Source organism: Muntiacus reevesi, chromosome 1 (assembly GCF_963930625.1).
Source record: "Muntiacus reevesi chromosome 1, mMunRee1.1, whole genome shotgun sequence".
NCBI classification, from domain to species: Eukaryota; Metazoa; Chordata; class Mammalia; order Artiodactyla; family Cervidae; genus Muntiacus; species Muntiacus reevesi.
Genome location: NC_089249.1, coordinates 259,913,141 through 259,931,432, shown reverse-complemented (window position 1 = coordinate 259,931,432; position 18,292 = coordinate 259,913,141). Strand labels below are relative to the sequence as shown.

Here is an 18,292-nt window from a genome sequence, read left to right as displayed (position 1 = left end):
TCTGTTTCTGTTTTATAAATAAGTTCATTTTTATCATTTCTTTTTAGATTCCATACACACCCTCATCCGGGTATACTTCTAACACTTTTCCTATACAATATTTCTCCTTCTCTGTCTGACTTCACTCACTTTGATAATCTCTAGGTCCATCCATGTTGCTGCAAAAGGATAATGCTCCTTTTTATGTGCTAAAATATGAGCATTCATTTTAAAGTATTTGTAACTTAGATTTTAACATGAACAAAACAAGTGATAAAATAAGGCCATTGTAGGAAGGAAGAAATCAAGGGTGAGAGGAACCTAGACTAAGCAATGAGGGTTTAAAAGACCTGACCAATATTAGGAAGAATAGTTAAAAAGCAGATTTAAGTCAACAGGTGAGAAGAAGAAAAATTATTAAGATAACTGCCACACTACTTTAGAGGTAATGAAAATAACTTCAAGAAGAAGTGAAAATTATCAAAAGTACTTCAGTAGACTAGAGCAGGAAAACGTCCAACACTTGAAGGACCCAGTATGGTTCAGTGTTGAATCAAAGGCTTTCATCGTAATGACAAATCCAGCTGCAGTCGCTTTGCAGTGAAACATTACCTCTCCACTATATCCTGGGGGGTGATGTTGGCTTCTGTTCACCTAACCCTTCTGAGCCTGGCTTCCCAGATGGCTGAGTGGTAAAGAATCCGCCTACAATGCAGGAGATGTGGGTTTGATACCTGGGTTGGGAAGATCCCCTGGAGGAGGGCATGGCAACCCACTCCAGTGTTCTTGCCTGGAGAATCTCATGGACAGAGAAGCCCGGCGGTTTACAGTCCATGGGGTCGCAGGAGTCGGACATGACTGAGCGACTAAACATGCACACATGCAACCCTTCTAAAGTATTAATCTACAGAACGCCTTTCTGCTTAAGCCCTTAAACTTTTAATGAGAAAGAACATGTCGACTATAATTCATCACCATTACATACAAATAAATAAATAAATAAAACCCACATTCTTTCACTCATATAGGGATCTATACCTCTCCTCCCCATCTTGCACCCATCTCCCAGTCTCTCCTAGTTGGTGAGACAATATGTTGGTAATAGAATATAAATTATAGTGCACAGGGAACTCCCAATTCATGCAAATATGATGAACAGTAATAGTAACCTCTAGGTGGAGTAAAATAATATTTCTTAATTGACAAAATGATGTGTATCTAACACTTGGTGTGTTAGTGGTTAAAGCCATTAGTAACACATCTCAATATGAACATGCTTTAGAAATGATACAGATGCTAAAGACTAAAATTTAACTTCAAAAGGACTGGATCCCATTAGGGAGCTAAAGACAACAAAAAGATATCTTGTACTATTTGTTGTTGTTGTTGTTGTTGTTGCTTTGGCAGAGAATAGGGGTCCTGAGAAGCAAAGAGGTGAGAATTTTATCAACTAAAAATGTCTTCATTTGTATCCATCATATGTTCTAGGAATTCCTATCTTCCTCCCTGAAGAATTATAGATGACTAACATCACAAATAAAAGACAGCTTTTTAAATGGGGGATAAACATCTTTACCATTGACATCAATTGTGGTATAAATTTATAAGACTCTTTGATTCAGCCCAATCCATTCAATTGGGAGGTTTTTGACACTTAGAGCATTTCTCCATAAGTGTGCAGTAATGAAAAGATATATTGGAACAAAATAAAGTCAAAAGGCAATTTCCCAAGGGTTATTTATTGTTCTGGGTATTTACAGATACAAGAAAATTAAAAGCTGCAGTTGTATGTAAATATGTATTCGTGGAGAATCCAGTCTTATCAACAAGATTAACAAAAAGCTGTGTGGCCAAGTCTTTTGTATATGAAATCTTGGGTCTTAATGCACTGGGTAATGAGAACTAAGTTTACCAAATACAAATATTTTAAGAAAGAAGTTTAGTAGCACAGAGGATAATGTTTATCGACTATGCATGTTAAAAAAGAACGCTACCTGCAAGAACTTGTCTGAAATTCTGACAGTGCAAGAAATAAAGATGAATGCTAACAAGAGTTCACCATTCAAGTCTGTGGTCTAAATGAATACTGTAAGGGAGAATACTCCAAATTATGAATAATCAATTATGCTTCATTCTATGTCAGAAAATTCTGCAGAGCAAGAATGATGCAAATTCTGTCTACACAATTTAATCAAACACACACACCGACCTTGGCCTAGAAGTGCCAGAGTGAGACTAAGGGAATTTATCACCCTCTCAAGTATTAATATCACTCCCTCATTCATTCATTTACTTGTGACTGTGCATGACTCCATTTATTATATTAGAGGAATATTCAAATAACAGAGTCAATGGTAAATAATCCATATAAAAGGTATTGTTAAATCAGAGTTCCTTATGCATTAAAATAAAGCCAGTAACCAAGAGACAAAGTGTTCATTAAATACTCACCTTTCAAGTGCCTAGACTTAAACAGAAAAACCCTTAAGATGAGAGTACTTGTGTTGACCCAACTTGCTATTACTCTGTGCTTCACTGTGAACTTGGCATATATATTTCATAAGTATCTTACATTTTCAACTTCATCCCTTTGAAAAAATGAAGATCCTTCTGAAATTAGCCCCAAGCTAATGATATTGCTTAATAGTGATCACCAATTTACAAAAAACCTGATGCTTGGGATAAAGTACAGTACACTGGTGGAGAGAACGGACAGTGGAACCAGATTGCCTGGGTTCACCTCCAGGCTCCATCACTAAATTGCTGTGTGATCTTCTACATTAGTTATGTCAATATATCTTTTGGTATTATTGTTTCCTCATATGCCAACTGGGGAGAATAAAGCACAAGCCTCGTGGAAGAGTTAAGATTAAAAAAGGTTAACAAAGTAAAATACTTAGAAGAAAGCCTAACATGTAGAAATTACTCAACATTGTTAGCTGTTATTGCTATTTAAAATATCATCAAGAAGCTATACCATAAGGGTTGGTTTCCCTATTATTTGTGTGAGTTCCTTCTTTGTTTTAAGTGAAAGGGTGATGGTCCTGTTTCTCAAAGTCCTCCCACTACTTTCTCTGTAATTTCTTTCTATTACAACCCAACCAAATCAACTCCCTTTTCTCCATCTTTTTTCTGTGTCCTCCCTCTTCACTCAATGCTCTTATCCTTCCTCTCTGTCACCTTTACTTCCTAAAAATGCTGAAGAGGACAGCTTCTTGGCCGTTGGATTGGTGGAGCCTAGACGCTGATGGCCATCCAGGTCATTCATTGTGGTATTCACTCATTATTTATTTATTAATTCACTTATTCACTCAACCATAAATTGATTAAGTGCTAGCAGTGTGTCAGGAACTCTGCTAAAAATAAAAAAAAAAACAGCTCTCTCGAAGTCACAGTCTGCTTGGGAAGGAAAACAAGGAATAACTTATCCTCAATGAGTGGTATGGACTATATAGTAGCTGTCACAGCACAAGGGACAATGAGAACATAGAGAAAGGGCTTTAAAATTGCCTGGAAATAATTTGGGGGATGAGAGGTGGGAGCCATCTCAGAAGTCAGCTCATCCTTAATTCCTCTCTCACCCTCACCACACCACATCCCATCCATGCATTGGTCCTAATCCTCCATCTCCACCTATCCAGTTCCCTTCTCCCCAGCTCTCCTGCCACCACGTGATACAAGCATCCCATCTCACACACGGGTGATCACAATAACCTCCTAAGTCATCTCCTTGGGGCCGCTCTTTCTCTCCTACAGTCAAACCGACATAGAACAGTAAACATGGAACTTGGGAAACATTCATTGACTTACCTTTCACCGGCTGAAACCCTTTAGTGCTTCCTGGGGATAAAATCCATTTCTAAAGCTTACCGTGCTTACATGGATAAGAAGTGTAACTGTGGTAAAGTTCACACACTCCTGGGACAGCCTTGGTTCTTCTCCCAATTCTGCTACTTACTAGTCTTGTGACTTTGAGCAAGTCACTTAGGTTCTCTGAATCTCAGTTTCCTCTATGGATAGTGAATGTTTCAATAAGCTAATGTTAAGTGTTAAAACTGTTCCTGGCTCATAGGAAGCTCCTTCTTGTAAAATAAAAAGTTCATTTGCGTATAGTTGCTTTACAATGTTCTGCTAGTTCCTGTTGTGCAGCAAAGTGAATCCGTTACTCCTAGATATATATCCCCTCTCTTTTGGATTTCCTTTCTGTTTCGGTCATCACAGAGCATTGAGTAGAATTCTCTGTGCTTTGCAGAGCATTCTCATTAGTTATCCATTTTATACATGGCAGTGTATATATATCAGTCCCAATATCCCAATTCATCCCACCCAACTGGTATCCACCCAGATTTGCAAAGTAGAAATAGAGACATGGATGCAGAAAAATAAATATAGGAAGCTCTTTTCTGAGTGTCAGATAGTGTTTCTATTTACATGAGCTGATTTCTGCCCATCTCTCTATCTAGATCTCCTGCTTTTTCCTTGATCACTGCTCTCCAAGGGCAGTGACCTTTCTATTGCTCAAACACACCACCTAACTTGGGCCAAATCTTAGCTGGCTGGCTCCTTCTTGTCATTCCCACGTCAGTGTAAGTATTACTTTCTCAAAGATGCCTTACCACCTCCCCTGCCTCCACCCTAAGCCACTTTCTATGACGTCACTCTGCTTTATTTTCATCAGTTCAGAAGTACTTGGATTGTTGGTTTACTTGTTTATTGCCTACCTCATGTAACTAAGGAGATTAGGCTTAATGAAATCTAAGACAATGTATGACTCATCCACTGATATATCCCTGGAGACCCAGACTAACACACAGCACGTAGAATCTGTTCAAACAATGGATAGATAAATGAATGGATAGGAAGAATGGATGAATAAATAGATAGAGTGACACAAGTTTTGAATCTTAGAATGAACTGAAGTGGAACTGTAGAGGACAAAAGAAGGGACTGCCAAGCAGAAGGAACTGCATGGGGGCAGGGGAAGGCAAATAAGGTATAAGGAAAAAATAAGGAATAAGAATGGAAATTAAAATCATAAATTATTTCAGAGACTCAAGCAGGCAGTGAGTGTGAGAAAGAAGCAGAAGCTGAGTCTAGAGAGACCCTTGATGGGAGCAGGTCACTGATACTCAGCACAGATTCCTTCTTCATGGACCAAGAGTCTACAAATTTGGAATCACAAAACTCTCATTAGGTGGACATATAATTTAAAGCTAAGAAAAACAGTGCATGTGTACTTATCCAGTTACAAAGGAGAAAGAGAGAGAGAAGAAAAGAGAAAAAGAAAGAAATGGAGGTAGGGGTAAAAACTTGTCTATCAGGCTTCTCTATATGTTCTTGATTTCTCTCAAATTGTATCCCTCTGAAAGTTCAATAGTCTTTTTTTGAATGTAGAAAAGCCTTTGAGTGGTGTCAAAGAGAGTGGAACCTTAAAATATGCCCAGCCACTCGAATGAGTCTTTTTGCACAGTCTGAAAGTAATCTGGGAAGTTACTGAAAGCCCACTTTCTTTAGCATCCTGTTCATTATTTTGTTATAACCGATTTATTTAAAACCACTGTTTTCAGCCTAATGATATTTTAGCTAAAAGTGTTCCACAATGAATAGATAAAAAAATTCATCCTTTATTTTAATGATTCCATAGTCACATTCCATGCCCCAATACTTTAATTTTTATTTCAGCTAGTCCTAAAAAATGATTACCACACTCACCTTTCTGTAGTGCCTGGGCTGCTATTAAGGTAGAGCACATCCATAAGATGCTCTTTATATTTATCAACATCTTGTCCTAGAAATGAAAAAAAAAACACAAAGTAAATCATAAGCATTCAGGCTTGTGGGAGGCCATACGTCACGTGCTACTTGTGCATTATGTGTAACAAGAGTACAAGAAGCTGCTCCTCTTGGGTTGTAAACACAGGAGGAGACTTGCAATAGGAGAAGTTGTCCCAACACTTTAATTATTAGTTTGACTCTCACCCAATGTGGTCGTTACCAAAATAATTCCAGAGCCCAAATTGGGGACATATAACAATGTGGATGTGTGGGGCAACCGCAACGGGGTAGGCTGTTGGAAGAACAATATAGACCACAGCCTAAGTAACTAGTGGCTGGGAACTGGAACAAGGAGGGAAGGGCGACCACAAAATCTATTTAGAAACAGGAAGCTGATCATAGATGGAGCAAGAGGAGATGGGGAAGCAGTTGGGAGAGATGTGGAAAGAAAGAGATTTGCACCAAATGTGAAGTATGTGGAAACCCATTGCTGATTCATGCACATGGTACCAGGACAGAGAATAAGGACCACAGCAGGCTTTTTAAAGCTCAGACTCAATTTAGTTTCTAGGAGGCTGAGCAAACAAAATAAATGTATTATAAGGAGCTGTTAATTACAGAAAATGCCAGTGCTTGCCATGAGTTTTAAAGTAGTCCCAACAGTCTGAAGGGTAAAAAATGAAACAAAACGCCCTGTACTGACAGTCAATAAACCCTGCCCTGGCTTTGCCATTAATTTATTGTGTGACTTTGAGGAAGACATTTAACAAATCTGGGTCTCAGGACAATCCCTTCCAGCTCACATTCCCCTGCTGCTATAATTATGAGGAGGATAAGCATCATTGTTGGGGACCATCTAGAAATCAAAGAGCTAAGCTCAAGACAACCACAGCAGACTATTTGATCTCAACAGCGGTTTCCTCCCCAGTTACATGTAGAACTCCCCTGTAACAGCCATCAGTGGTTGGCTACCCAGTAGCCAATCCTCTCTCTTTTCCAATAAAACTTTGATTCCATTTTAATATCTACGCTTCTTCACACGGCCATACTTTGGTGGAACCTGGGTGAAACCCCAGCCCAAATGGATGATCCTGGTTATTCCAAGCCAATTACATGGGTCCTGTTTCTTTTGCCAATGACTGGTTTTGGAATGATCATGTGATGCAATTTTGGTCAAAGAGATGTGAGAAGATCTTGAATGGAGTAGTTGCTTCTGGGAAAGGTATATTCATTTTAAGAAGAGCAAAAGGAAAATGATGGTTCCTTTTCTTCACTGGACATTATCAAGATTAGATATAGTTTTGTGAAACTGTTGTACCCATGTTGCATCCATGAGTATATAAGGTACCCTCTGGGATGAAGCTGAGAGACAATCAGGAGAGACAGGGCTGAAGTGCTCAGGCATCAGACCGATAGCCAGCCATACCCTTGAACTTTCTTTTATTAGATGATAAATTCCTTTATTATTTAAATCCAATAAAGTCAGGGCTTTTTGTTAACCAATGTCACTGAAAGGCATCCTAACTGACACATATTTGAGTTGGTGCCCTATAACTTTCTCAGAAATTATCTAAATTCTGTATTATTTAGAAAACCTAGATTAAAATCTTGTAAGAATCCAAGTCCAATTTGGACTCCAATTCAATTTAATAATTTACATCAGCTATTCCTCTTCCCTTGATATTCTTGTCCATTTAATTGCTTTATTTTATATATCTTGAAATAAGTGTTAGAATCTTTCTAAAAAAAATTATAAAATTCTAGATATTTCCTGAAGACCAATTTTTTAGCTAACACATTATATATCTCATATTTTCCATCAATGAGCCATCTGACAAGTCACAATGAAAAGTATATAGTTGATAATCCTAAATTAACCTTGCTAATTAAGCTTATTATTTACCATATAATCACTGAGATATGCTAATAAATGTTGTTATACATGAACTGGGAATTAGGTTTCTACTTTTCTTGATTTTTTTTTACAAGATATCACAGCAAGCAGGAAGTATATACCTATATCTCATTACTATAACAGTATTTCAGGATAAAAGATGTCAATTTCACACACCCTAAAGCTTCCAACAAAATGAAACTTTAGGTTGTATCATACAACACTATAATGACAATGTATTCCATGAGTACTGAATCCAAATAAGAAACTTCTCTTTAATTGTGGTTACAAACAATAACTTATTCTCCTTCAAGAAAAATTTTTTCTCAATTTTTTTTTCTTTTTTTCAGAAAACATTTATAAGCTTAACATTAAAAATCTGGGCTCCATTGTCAAAGAGCCCTGAATTTGAGTTCTGAATTTTCTGCTTATACTCTGAGATTTGGGGTAAGTTACTAAACAGTACAATGAGAACTGATAAAACAATGTATATAAAATATAGCTTGGTGATACACAGTATATTCAGTATTCGGTGTTTATTATTAAATTTTTAACTCAAGCTTTCTACCAGTGAGAACTTCCTGGTTTCATATCACTAGTAGTAAAAAGAATATTTAAAACTTTTGGATTTGAAAATTATAATCTGGGTTATTACTATAACTTTATACACCTTCATGGTCACAATAAATTGACCTATAATTTATCACAATGTCCTTTGAATCATTATTTAGAAATATATTTTATATCCTGTGTGGAACAGTAGCTTTCTGAAAAGCAGAGTCAGTGCCATATTTAACTTACTAATTCCCACAATGTTTCCACAGTGCCAGCTTCAGAGTGGTTGCTTTGAGGGAGGTTTGCTGACCAAATGCATGACCAACACCCCCTCATTTCCTATTCAGAAATACACTCTGAAGAGAAGCATCAGCAATCTCTTTAAACACGGGTGAGTGGGTTAATTAACACCTGAAATACAATTAACATTTGCCATGACTCAATAATAACTGATGTTTGCAATATTTGGAGTGTCAAATCTTGTAACAAAACCAGTGGAGAAGATGCAATCCTGACTAAGAACGGGTCTTCTGCATCGCAATTTTCCACCCAAAGTAGATACTAAAAGTCTAACTCTTTTATAAGGATACTCCATCCTTATATAAAAGTGGCTTTTTTTTTTTTGTGAGAGAGGAGGAAGTAGTTCTTCATCTATTCAACAAGTATACTCATCACTTGCTCAAGTAAGACTGCCATTAAGGCAAGGTTAGGGAAGGAAGTTGGTGCATTAAAAGTGCAAGGGAGAGATCAGTCATATTTTAAATACATTTGCATAAATCAAGTTGCCAATATTTAAAAATTGGAGTGTTCACACTAAGGCCCCCCAATCTCTGACTTCTTTTGGAAAATCGGACCGAGCAATTAGAGGTCCATATTCTAGCTGGCCAATCATTAGCACTAAGCAAGCAGCAGGCCCTGGCCTTGGCTTGTGAGCTCAAGGTTATCAACGGCCCCAGCTGGCCTCTCATCCATTTCTACTCCATGCCTATTCCCTGCAGTCACCAGAGTTTGCAACTCAAATTCCCAAACTTTTGATCTCAGAACTATATTTCCACTTCTTCTTCCTTAGAGTTCATGGACATCATTCCGTGTCTCTAATTTTCATAAGTCTGTGTTCATGGTCATGGTTATTTAAGCACACCATTTGCCTTCTTGGATTTTACAAAATGAGAAACTTTCTGAAGCTTCCTTGTTTTTAGCACCACTCCAACCCCCATTTTTATTCTTCAGCTCTTCTGTGTGGGTCTTGTAAGCATTATCTGCTAGTGATAACAAGTCTGACTGCACAGAAAGACCAGGGAGATATGAGAGCCAGTGCCTATATTTAGTCTTCTATTTCAGTGAAGTCAATGAGAAGAGGAAAAAGTCATTGAACAATCAAGTCACAGCTGACTGAGGCTGTTTAATTGCCTAGGAGACACGAGCGACAAGGTCAACAGGATTCCTACCCATGAGAAATGTCTGCAAAGGGGATAAGGGTCATGCCAGGGGTAGGCTGTCCCAGCGAAAGGAAAGCCAAGGTTCTAGTAAACAGGTATTTAGTATTCTCCCTTGATCTTGGGGAAGCTCCACTAAGCAAAGGGTGACTTAAGGATGCAGACACAGTGGTTTGTCTTCCAGTTCTCGAATTAGCTACCCTAGACAACCAATTGTTCAGAATACCTCAGCCACAAAGTGGATGCAAAGAGCATTGTCTATCATGTTGCCACGTGGTGCTTACACAAATGAGGATTGCTGTAATGCAGAGAGAGATATCATGGTTTAAGCATACAGTGTCATGAATTTGCTTCCCACAAATAATAGCACCATGTGAATTTACCACAAACATACGTATGGATTCCTGCACCTGGCCTTGGCTAAGTTTTTTCATGTCACTGCTCCTCAGTGTTGCTGTGTTCACTGCCTGTGTCATCAATGTAAAACTCACTGCACTCTCCACTCCCTTCCTTATGCTGTATTTTCATCATAGCACACCTCACCGTTGTGTATGTATATTTGGGAACTGCCTTTCTCTGCCTTCCATAATATTGGTATAAGCTCCAGGAAGACAATCTTTGATGTTTTTTGTTCCTTGCTGTATCCACAATGCCCAGAACACCCAGTAAATATTGGTTGAATGAATGAATATGCCCATTTTATATGTAATCATGTGCATGCATGTGTGCGTGCTCAGTCACTTCAATCATGTCTGACTCTTTGCAACCCTATGGACTGTAGCCTACCAGGCTCCTCTGTTCATGGGATTCTCCAGGCAAGAATACTGGAGTGGGTTGCCATGGCCTTCTCCAGGGGATCTTCCCAAGTCAGGGATTGAACCCACATTTGCTGCAGCTCTTGCATTGCAGGGGGATTCTTTACTCACTGAGCCACCTGGGAAGCCAATTGCTGCCGCTGCTAAGTCACTTCAGTCGTGTCCGACTCTGTGCGACCCCAAAGACGGCAGCCCACCAGGCTCCCCCGTCCCTGGGATTCTCCAGGCAAGAACACCGGAGTGGGTTGCCATTTCCTTCTCTAATGCTTGAAAGTGAAAAGCGATAGTGAAATCACTCAATATGTGCACATTATACACTATTTGGCACGTTACTTTCTTCACTTAAAATAGAGTTTATCTCTGAGAATGTTCTGAATCAGCTAATACAGTTTGTCTGTGTTACTATTAACAGCTACGTAATTTTCTCCTACATGAATGTATCATCTTTTATTATACAGTTCCTGTGATGAGCCTTTAAGGTGTCTCCAGATTTTTGCAATGAGATACAAAGTTGCAAAAGGGCATCCTTGTCCAGTTGTCTTGGGTGACATTCCTGCCAACATCTACATGACACTACCTAGAAAAGGAATTGCTGGGTCAAAATGAATATGCATTAAAAAAATTAAAGCTATTACCAAATCACCTTCTAAAGAAGATGAACCTATTTACCTATGTAAGAGATCCAGTTTCCCCACAACGTGACCAACACAAACTTTTATTAAACTTTATCTTTACAGCTGATTGATGAAAATGGCACAGAATAAACTGCTGTTTCAATTATTATTTCTTTATGAATGAGACTAGGCAATTTTTCATATAATTTTAAAACATTTATTGTTCTCTTTCTGCCAGCAGTCTACACACAAAACATTTGCCAATTTTTCTTTTTGATGGGTTGTGTTCTATTCTTTTGTAAAAGCTCCTGGTATGTCAAATAGTCGTTACGTCTTTGTTTCCCTTATGTTACTGATATTTTCTAGATGGGTTATGTGTTTTGTGTAAATAATTTAATTGTTATTTAGTCAGATTTATCAAACTGCTCTAGTATAGCTTCTGGGTTACACCTTTTCCTTATCAGGGACTTCTTTGCTCCTAGCTTATTATTTAAAAATTTTTACAATTTCCTCTAGTTATTTTTTTAAAGGTTATTCCCTACATTTCATATTAGAGCCATCTTAATTTTATTCTGGGATAAATGAGGTAAAGATTGATTTGTATTTTGAGTGGGCCAACCAGTGGTGCCCAAGTCATTTGCTGAATAATTTTTCATTTCCATTGAATTTCCATGTTTATTTGAGTCTGTTTATGGACTCTGTCTTCTAGTCACTGAAACTAGACAATTCTTTTTTTTTTAATTGAAATATACTTGCTTTACAATGTTGTGTGAATTTCAGCTGTGCAGCAAAGTGATTCAGTTATATATATACATTATGTATATACATATATATGCAGTTATATATATAATCTTTTATCAGATTCTTTTCCATTACAGGTTATTATAAGATATTGACTATCTTACAGTTCCCTGTGCTATACAGTAGGTCTTTGTTGTTCATCTGCTTTATATATTGTACTGTTAATCCCAAACTCCTAATTTATCCCTTCCCCTGTTTCCACTTTGGTAAACCTAAATTTGTTTTTTATGTCTGTGAGCCTATTTCTGTTTTATTAATAAGTTCATTTGTATTTTTTTTTTAGATTCCACATACTACTGCGAAACTAGGCAATTCTTGGAACAGTATGTCCCTCTCTAACTCATTTTATAGGTTTAGTAGGAAATACATGATTTGGGTAATGCTGTTAAGATTATAGAATTAGATTGAGATGAGCCTCAGGGATATATATCTTAACACTATTCATTTGTGGAGTTCTTATTTATGAGAGCCCTTTCACAGGTACTTACCCTTTTGATGTTTATAAATGTATATCCATTTAATAGATTTTGACACCAAATGCCCAAAAGTTGTGTCTTAACTTGGTTTTCTAAACTAGGAATTACAACTCAAGCTTTCTGATTCTAAGCCTAGTGCTCATTCTACTATACCACATGTAATAAATACCAACTCAGTAATTTAATAATAAAAAGATAACATATTTTATATGTTTACATAGTTTATTATAAACTATGCAATCATACATTTATAGATGTAAATACCTCTTAAAATTCTTAGAAGAATGAAGTAGGATGTATATAGATACAGAAAAAAGATAAATTTAAATGTAGCTCCCTAATTTACACCCTTTTAAAGATGATCAATCTATCCAGGAGAATTTCAGGGAAACAAACTAATCATATAAAGATGCTTTGAACTGACCACGGAAATGGAACTACCCTTGGCACATTCAGTAATAAGAACACAGCTGTCAAAAAATCCTGGAGCACATATCCGTAATATAAACGTATAAATGCATATATATGTAATTAACAACATATAACCTACCAGAGGAAACTGGCAAACATTCCCTAACTGAAGCGGAGCTTGGTCAAGACATTTATCTCTACTTCTCCTTGTTCTGATTCTGAATCAGACAGAGTACAGACCTTGTATCTTCTGGGTAAGTACAGATCTATGCAGTCTGTACTTACAGAGAAAACAGTCAACATGTTTTCTCATCCCAGAGCCAGTCACCCCCAACAATGAGTGTTTGTGACTCCTAACCGGTTTCTCTAGGTGGGTGGTGGAATAATAACCTACTTCAGTCATTCTTTCTTTTCCTCAAAAGAACCATGTGTCTGGAAAAGTTCTGTTCAGTCACAGGGAAATATCCCATTTTAAATACAATATCTAGTGATGTTTGTCCATGAATAAAGTCAACAAAAATATTTAAATCCCACCAGGTAAGGAGAGTTTAGTTATATGGCTGTTGGGTGACAGTGTTGGTTGATCTTTGTGCTCTGATGTTCAATTACTGACCAATCATTAACCACAAAGTACTTAAGCATAATAATGTGAGGAAAGAAAGAACAATGAGTATATCTTTAACATTAATCATATTCAGCCTTAAATTAACTTTCTAGGTCTTTTCCAAACAATTCACAAGGGTGCAGATATAGGTATCCTAGGATATCAGAGGTATTTCCTTCCAGTTTGTAGGCACAGAGAAAAAGAAGAAACCGAAGCCTATGTCTATAAACATACATAAATCCAGGGGGATTCTTTTAAAACTTTAAATTTGAATTAAAGTTAAAATTCTTTCTAAGCTTTAATAGAAGTAAGAAATAAAATTTAGGGCTAACTTTAAATTTCATTATTTTACTAAGAAAAACATAATAAAACTTGGAATTCTTACACAAATCTTTAGCAATTGTCTTGACTCTCATCCCTTTTCCCAGCACCCACAAGATTAAGGATCATGGACTTCCTGCTGGAGGAAGTAATTGCTCAACTACTTTGGAATCCATGGAAGCCTTTGCAGTATTAGCTGGGACATACAACTGTAAAATCTTCCTTTTTTTTTTAAACATAGCATCAGAACCAGAAGTTCAGTCTGAGACCTTCTGCTTGGTATGTTCTCACATTCCAAGTTACATATTCCTCCAATTGGAACAGATTTCATCTCAAACACTGGTTGCTTCCATTGATGCCTTCCTATTTGTATGTTAATCTCACAACATCCTATTTTAAGTCTTTAAAGGAATATTTTCACTGGAGGTTTGGTAAAATTGCCAAGCATGCTTAAAAGAATTTAGGTCACAGCTTTTAGAAGGAGTCAAAACGGAACGGCAAGTGTATCAATTAGATGTCAAAAGATGGAATAGATCTGCCTGCAATGCAGGGGACCCAGGTTCAATCCCCGGAGAAGGAAATGGTTACCCACTCCAGGATCCTTGCCTGGAGAATTCCACGGACAGAGGAGCCTGGTGGACTACAGTTCACGGGGCCGCAAAAGGTCAGACACAACTGAGTGACTAACACACCAGATCATTAAAACCATGTTCTTCCAAGATAAAGTGAAGAAGTAGGCGAGTCTAAAATGCAGCTCTAAGTGGCAGCGTGTACTCTGCGCCACATTCCGCAGTCTTTCGCTCAGTCATTTCATAAATATGAACTGAGCTCCAACTATGGGCCGGGCGGGAGCTAAAGCTCCTGCTGCAAAGGGATCAGGGTTACACCCACAGCCCCTAAGGTTTGTGCTCATGGAATCTATCAGTCCTGTCAATGGCAATTGCTTGTCGTGCTAGACGAACTCTTCGTGACATCTGGAACGTGAGTATCTTGTAATTGACTAAAAACGATCTTTAAAAAGTCAATATATAGATCATAGGATAAACTCATCTCAAATTTCTCCCAAAACTGTGCTTGGAGTAAATCTTTACTTCATTCCTGTCGCCAGGCAAAAACTACTCCAATCACTCCAAAGAAGCAAGACGGGGGGGGGGGGGAATATATATATATATATATGTATATAAAGGGGTCTTATTTAATAAAAGTGCTCCGCGCCCTCTAGATAGAAGTCAGATCCGCTCCAGCAGTCTCCACCAGCCCTTTGCAAGGGATGCTCGGCCGCCGGGCTCTCCCCGCCCCGCCCCGATCCCGCGGAAGGACCAAAGCCACGCCCCCACCGGCCTCTGGGCGGTGACCCAGGAGGCGCCCTGCCAGCCGCGGCTCTGAACGACTGCCGGTCCAGCAGTGCTGCTGTCTCCGAGTCCAAGAAGTCACACCCGTCTCGGGCCGGGAGCTGAAGCCCCAGCCCACGTGGCGGCGGCTGGTGAACCCCGGCGCTGTGGGAAGCGCTCCATGCGGTACCTTTACGCGGGGACAGGGGAGTGGAAAGATGCCTCCAGCACCCCGTCTCTAAGGCTAGTTCCTCCGCCTCTCCCCCCGACCCCCGCCAACCCCAGCACGCCGCTTCAGTAGGATTTGTTACCGCTCAGGGGATTAAAACAATGGCTTAAAACGAGACGCTAAATTCAGTCCAAAACCTTGAAACGAACGCAGCCGATCCGCTCCTGGCTGTTTGCATGCATGTGCCCCATCCTTTCTTCTTCCTTTTCTCCCCACTGCTCCTGTCCTTCCCTTCTGTTTTCCTCCCGGAGTCCTCCACCCAAATTTCCGTCCTCGAAGAGTGTTGTGAAATTGAGAAAATTTAAATGTTGGAGGCAATAGTCTGGGCGGGGCCCTAGCATCGATTTCGAGTGGTCATGAGCCTTAGTAAAATCTCCCAAAGATCTGTATGATCTTTCTTAAAGGGACGCCCAAGATAGAGCACCAAGCCCTCTGAAACCTGGCCACGTGTGTTAGTCTACCAAACTGCAGGCTTGACCCGGGAGCGCCGCGCACACCCCAGCGGACTCAAGAGAAGGCGCTTCGGCCCTTTGTAAAGACGTCTCCTTCCTGGGCCTGCCAGTGCTTAGATTTACTTCGCAGATTCCGAAGTAGAAAACTAAACGGGAAGCTATGGCCCTCCATCGTTTAATACAGGCTGTGAAAGAGGCTCGTTTGGTTTTGGGGCGGGGGGGGGGGGAAGGGGGAGCTCATTTTTCTCCACCTGTACTGGATTTCTCCATCAGGGGGCGCCCACACCCGTCACAAGACTCCTTATTCCTAGACATCTGGGTTCTGCAAGCTCGAAGCTCTCCAACTGGGGGCCGATCCGAAGGAGCGCACCGCCTCCTTCGCTCCTCCCTTCTTGCCTGCCTCCGCGGACAGAGGAGGCAGGGATTTCACACTAGCCATTCATTTGTCAGCGGTGGGGGAGGGGACGCAGGAGCGAAAGAGACGGAGCGGAGGCTGGGAGAAGGGAAGGGAAACAGAGAAGATGGAGACAGAAAGGTAGAGACAAAGATGAGAAAGCGGACAGAGATAGCCAGACTGTCTTTCCGCCTGTGGGTGTGCGCACGGCGGGACAGCTCTCCAGGCGCGGTGTAGATGTCTCCTCCCTCCCGTAGCATCTCCCGGGAACTTGCAGGACTTCTTAGGGCGCAGCTGGATCACCAGAGCAAAGAGTTTAAGCGATGACACTAGTTTTCTACCTCGCTCTTCGCTGCCTAACACAGTGATCGCTCCACGCCCAGTGATACAGACAGTGAGCCTAGACAACCCTGATGCCCCCCAGCCCGCACGCACCAAGGATACGGCCCGGCGGCGCCCACGCCTCCGTAGGGCGGCGGGGCGCTCCAGCCCAGGGCGTCCCCCGGAGCTGCCGGCACTCGCTCTCTGCAGCTGCAAAGACTCGCCAGTAAAGTTGCTCAACTAGGGCCGCGAGCGAGGAGAGGGGTGGGGAAATGGAAGGCAAAGGAGGGCTTCAGTAGTCTGGGCGAAGAGGGCTGATCCTAGAGGCCCCAGATTCGGGTCCCCACGCCACCTTTGTTTGAAAAGCGCCCTGAGCGCTGGCTTGCTGTTTGAGACGGGAGCAAAAGCCTCCACCTCTTTTCTCAGAATGAGCTAAAATTCTTGCACATCCCTACTGGTTCAGAGCAAGCTTTTCCCGCCCTGGCGCCTAGCAGACCTCCGCGGCGCTCCAAACACCCCACCCCCATCCCCTGCTCCCTCCTGGCCGGCTCGGGAGCACGGCGCGCTGGACAAAAGAACCCAGGGGCACCGGAGAGAGCCGTGACAGCCCTCAAGTCGCCAAAGAGACGCGGACGGGGAGCCCTGCAGCTCCCCCGACCGGACCGCCTCCCAGACAGCCCGCGGGATGAGGGGGTCACGTCCGCTCGGAACCCGGATCGCCTTGTCAGGAGCTGCCCGAGAGCGGCTTTCCAGGAACGCCGGGCACTGACCACACACCAGGGGCCGGGAACCAGGTGGCCTGCACCAAGGCGGCTTCGGGGATTGGCGTGTGGGCAAGTCTCGGGAGTCCCCATTCAAACTTTTGCCTCGAGCAGGTTAACGACAACAAAAAGATCTAGGTGCCAGGGTCCCTCCGTCCTCTCCAGCTCCAGACCCCAGGACGTTTCCAGGGGGTCTCCGCATTTCCTTCCCTCCCTTCCCCCAATTCCATTAGTCGGTCTACCCCCACCCCACCCCGGGCTTCTTTTGTCTGGATCTTTTTCAGCACCAAGGTCCCTCCTATTCCTCTCTCCAAACATCCTTCTGAAAGTTACCTGCATTTTTTACAGTGCCTATATTTTCTTAACTTCTCAAAGATAGTTCTCTTTGCCTTAATTAAAGCCTTCTACCAATCACAATGTACTTTTCTTCTAAACTCGATTTTTTTTCCTGTAAGTTTTTCTTTCTCTCTTTTTTTTTAAGGGGGAACAAAAGAAACGTGATTACCTTGAAAGGCGGCTTATTGCAGTTTGGGGGGAAAATTCACCTCAGCGCTGCGCGATTGGGCTCGGCGTTGCCGGGGCGGGTCACATAGGAAGCGCGGTGTCCTGGGGAAGCGTGCGGGACGGTGGCTGGAGGATGCGGGGCTGGCCGCGGATCCCCGTCCCCGCGCCTGTCCGCAGCACCTAAGAAGGTTCGCGGCTGTTGCGCCCTCCCGACTGGAGTTCCTCCTCAGAAAGGCTCGGGGCAGCTCGCCTGCAAGTTCAAATGCGGGTTGTGACACCCATCATCATTATATCACTGTACCGTCAGCGCCGAGGAGGAGACTCGGCGAGGAGGAGGAGGAGGAGGAGGAGGAGGAGGAGGGTTCATTCACAGGCTCCTCAAGCGCTCCGCAGCTTCAGCCACTCCTCAAAGCCCAGGCTGGGAAAGCAGGCAGAGGGGCGGAAAGGCAGCCCTCCGCGCTGGCGGTAGGGACCGCCTGCCTCCCTCCCCAGGCACTCCCACCTCTCGGCGTTTCTTCCTGACAAGCAAGTACCAATCGGCTTGGGGACAGCCGCGCTCCCCATTCAGCGGCTCACCGAGGAGCATCGCGCAGTGCGCGGGGAAACCGCTGCCCCCCGC

The 18,292-nt window shown here is 41.7% G+C and overlaps 1 protein-coding gene across 3 annotated transcripts in view; it reads right to left on the bottom strand.

Annotated features, from left to right (window-relative positions):
• The window catches only part of VCAN (versican), a 113,904-nt gene extending 95,831 nt beyond the window's left edge, over positions 1–18,073 (bottom strand). Inside the window, exons 1-2 of one of the 3 annotated variants that reach the window (XM_065919094.1) lie at positions 17,675–18,073; positions 5,692–5,767 (exon numbers count right to left, since the gene is read on the bottom strand). In XM_065919094.1, the coding sequence (XP_065775166.1) occupies positions 5,692–5,761 (70 nt within the window). In that variant the 5' untranslated portion in view covers positions 5,762–5,767; positions 17,675–18,073. Of the gene's footprint in view, positions 1–5,691; positions 5,768–15,378; positions 15,453–17,674 lie in introns of those variants that run through there. The other 2 variants (XM_065919093.1, XM_065919095.1) reach the window with 2 other exon arrangements.
• Positions 18,074–18,292: the final 219 nt, after the last annotated feature.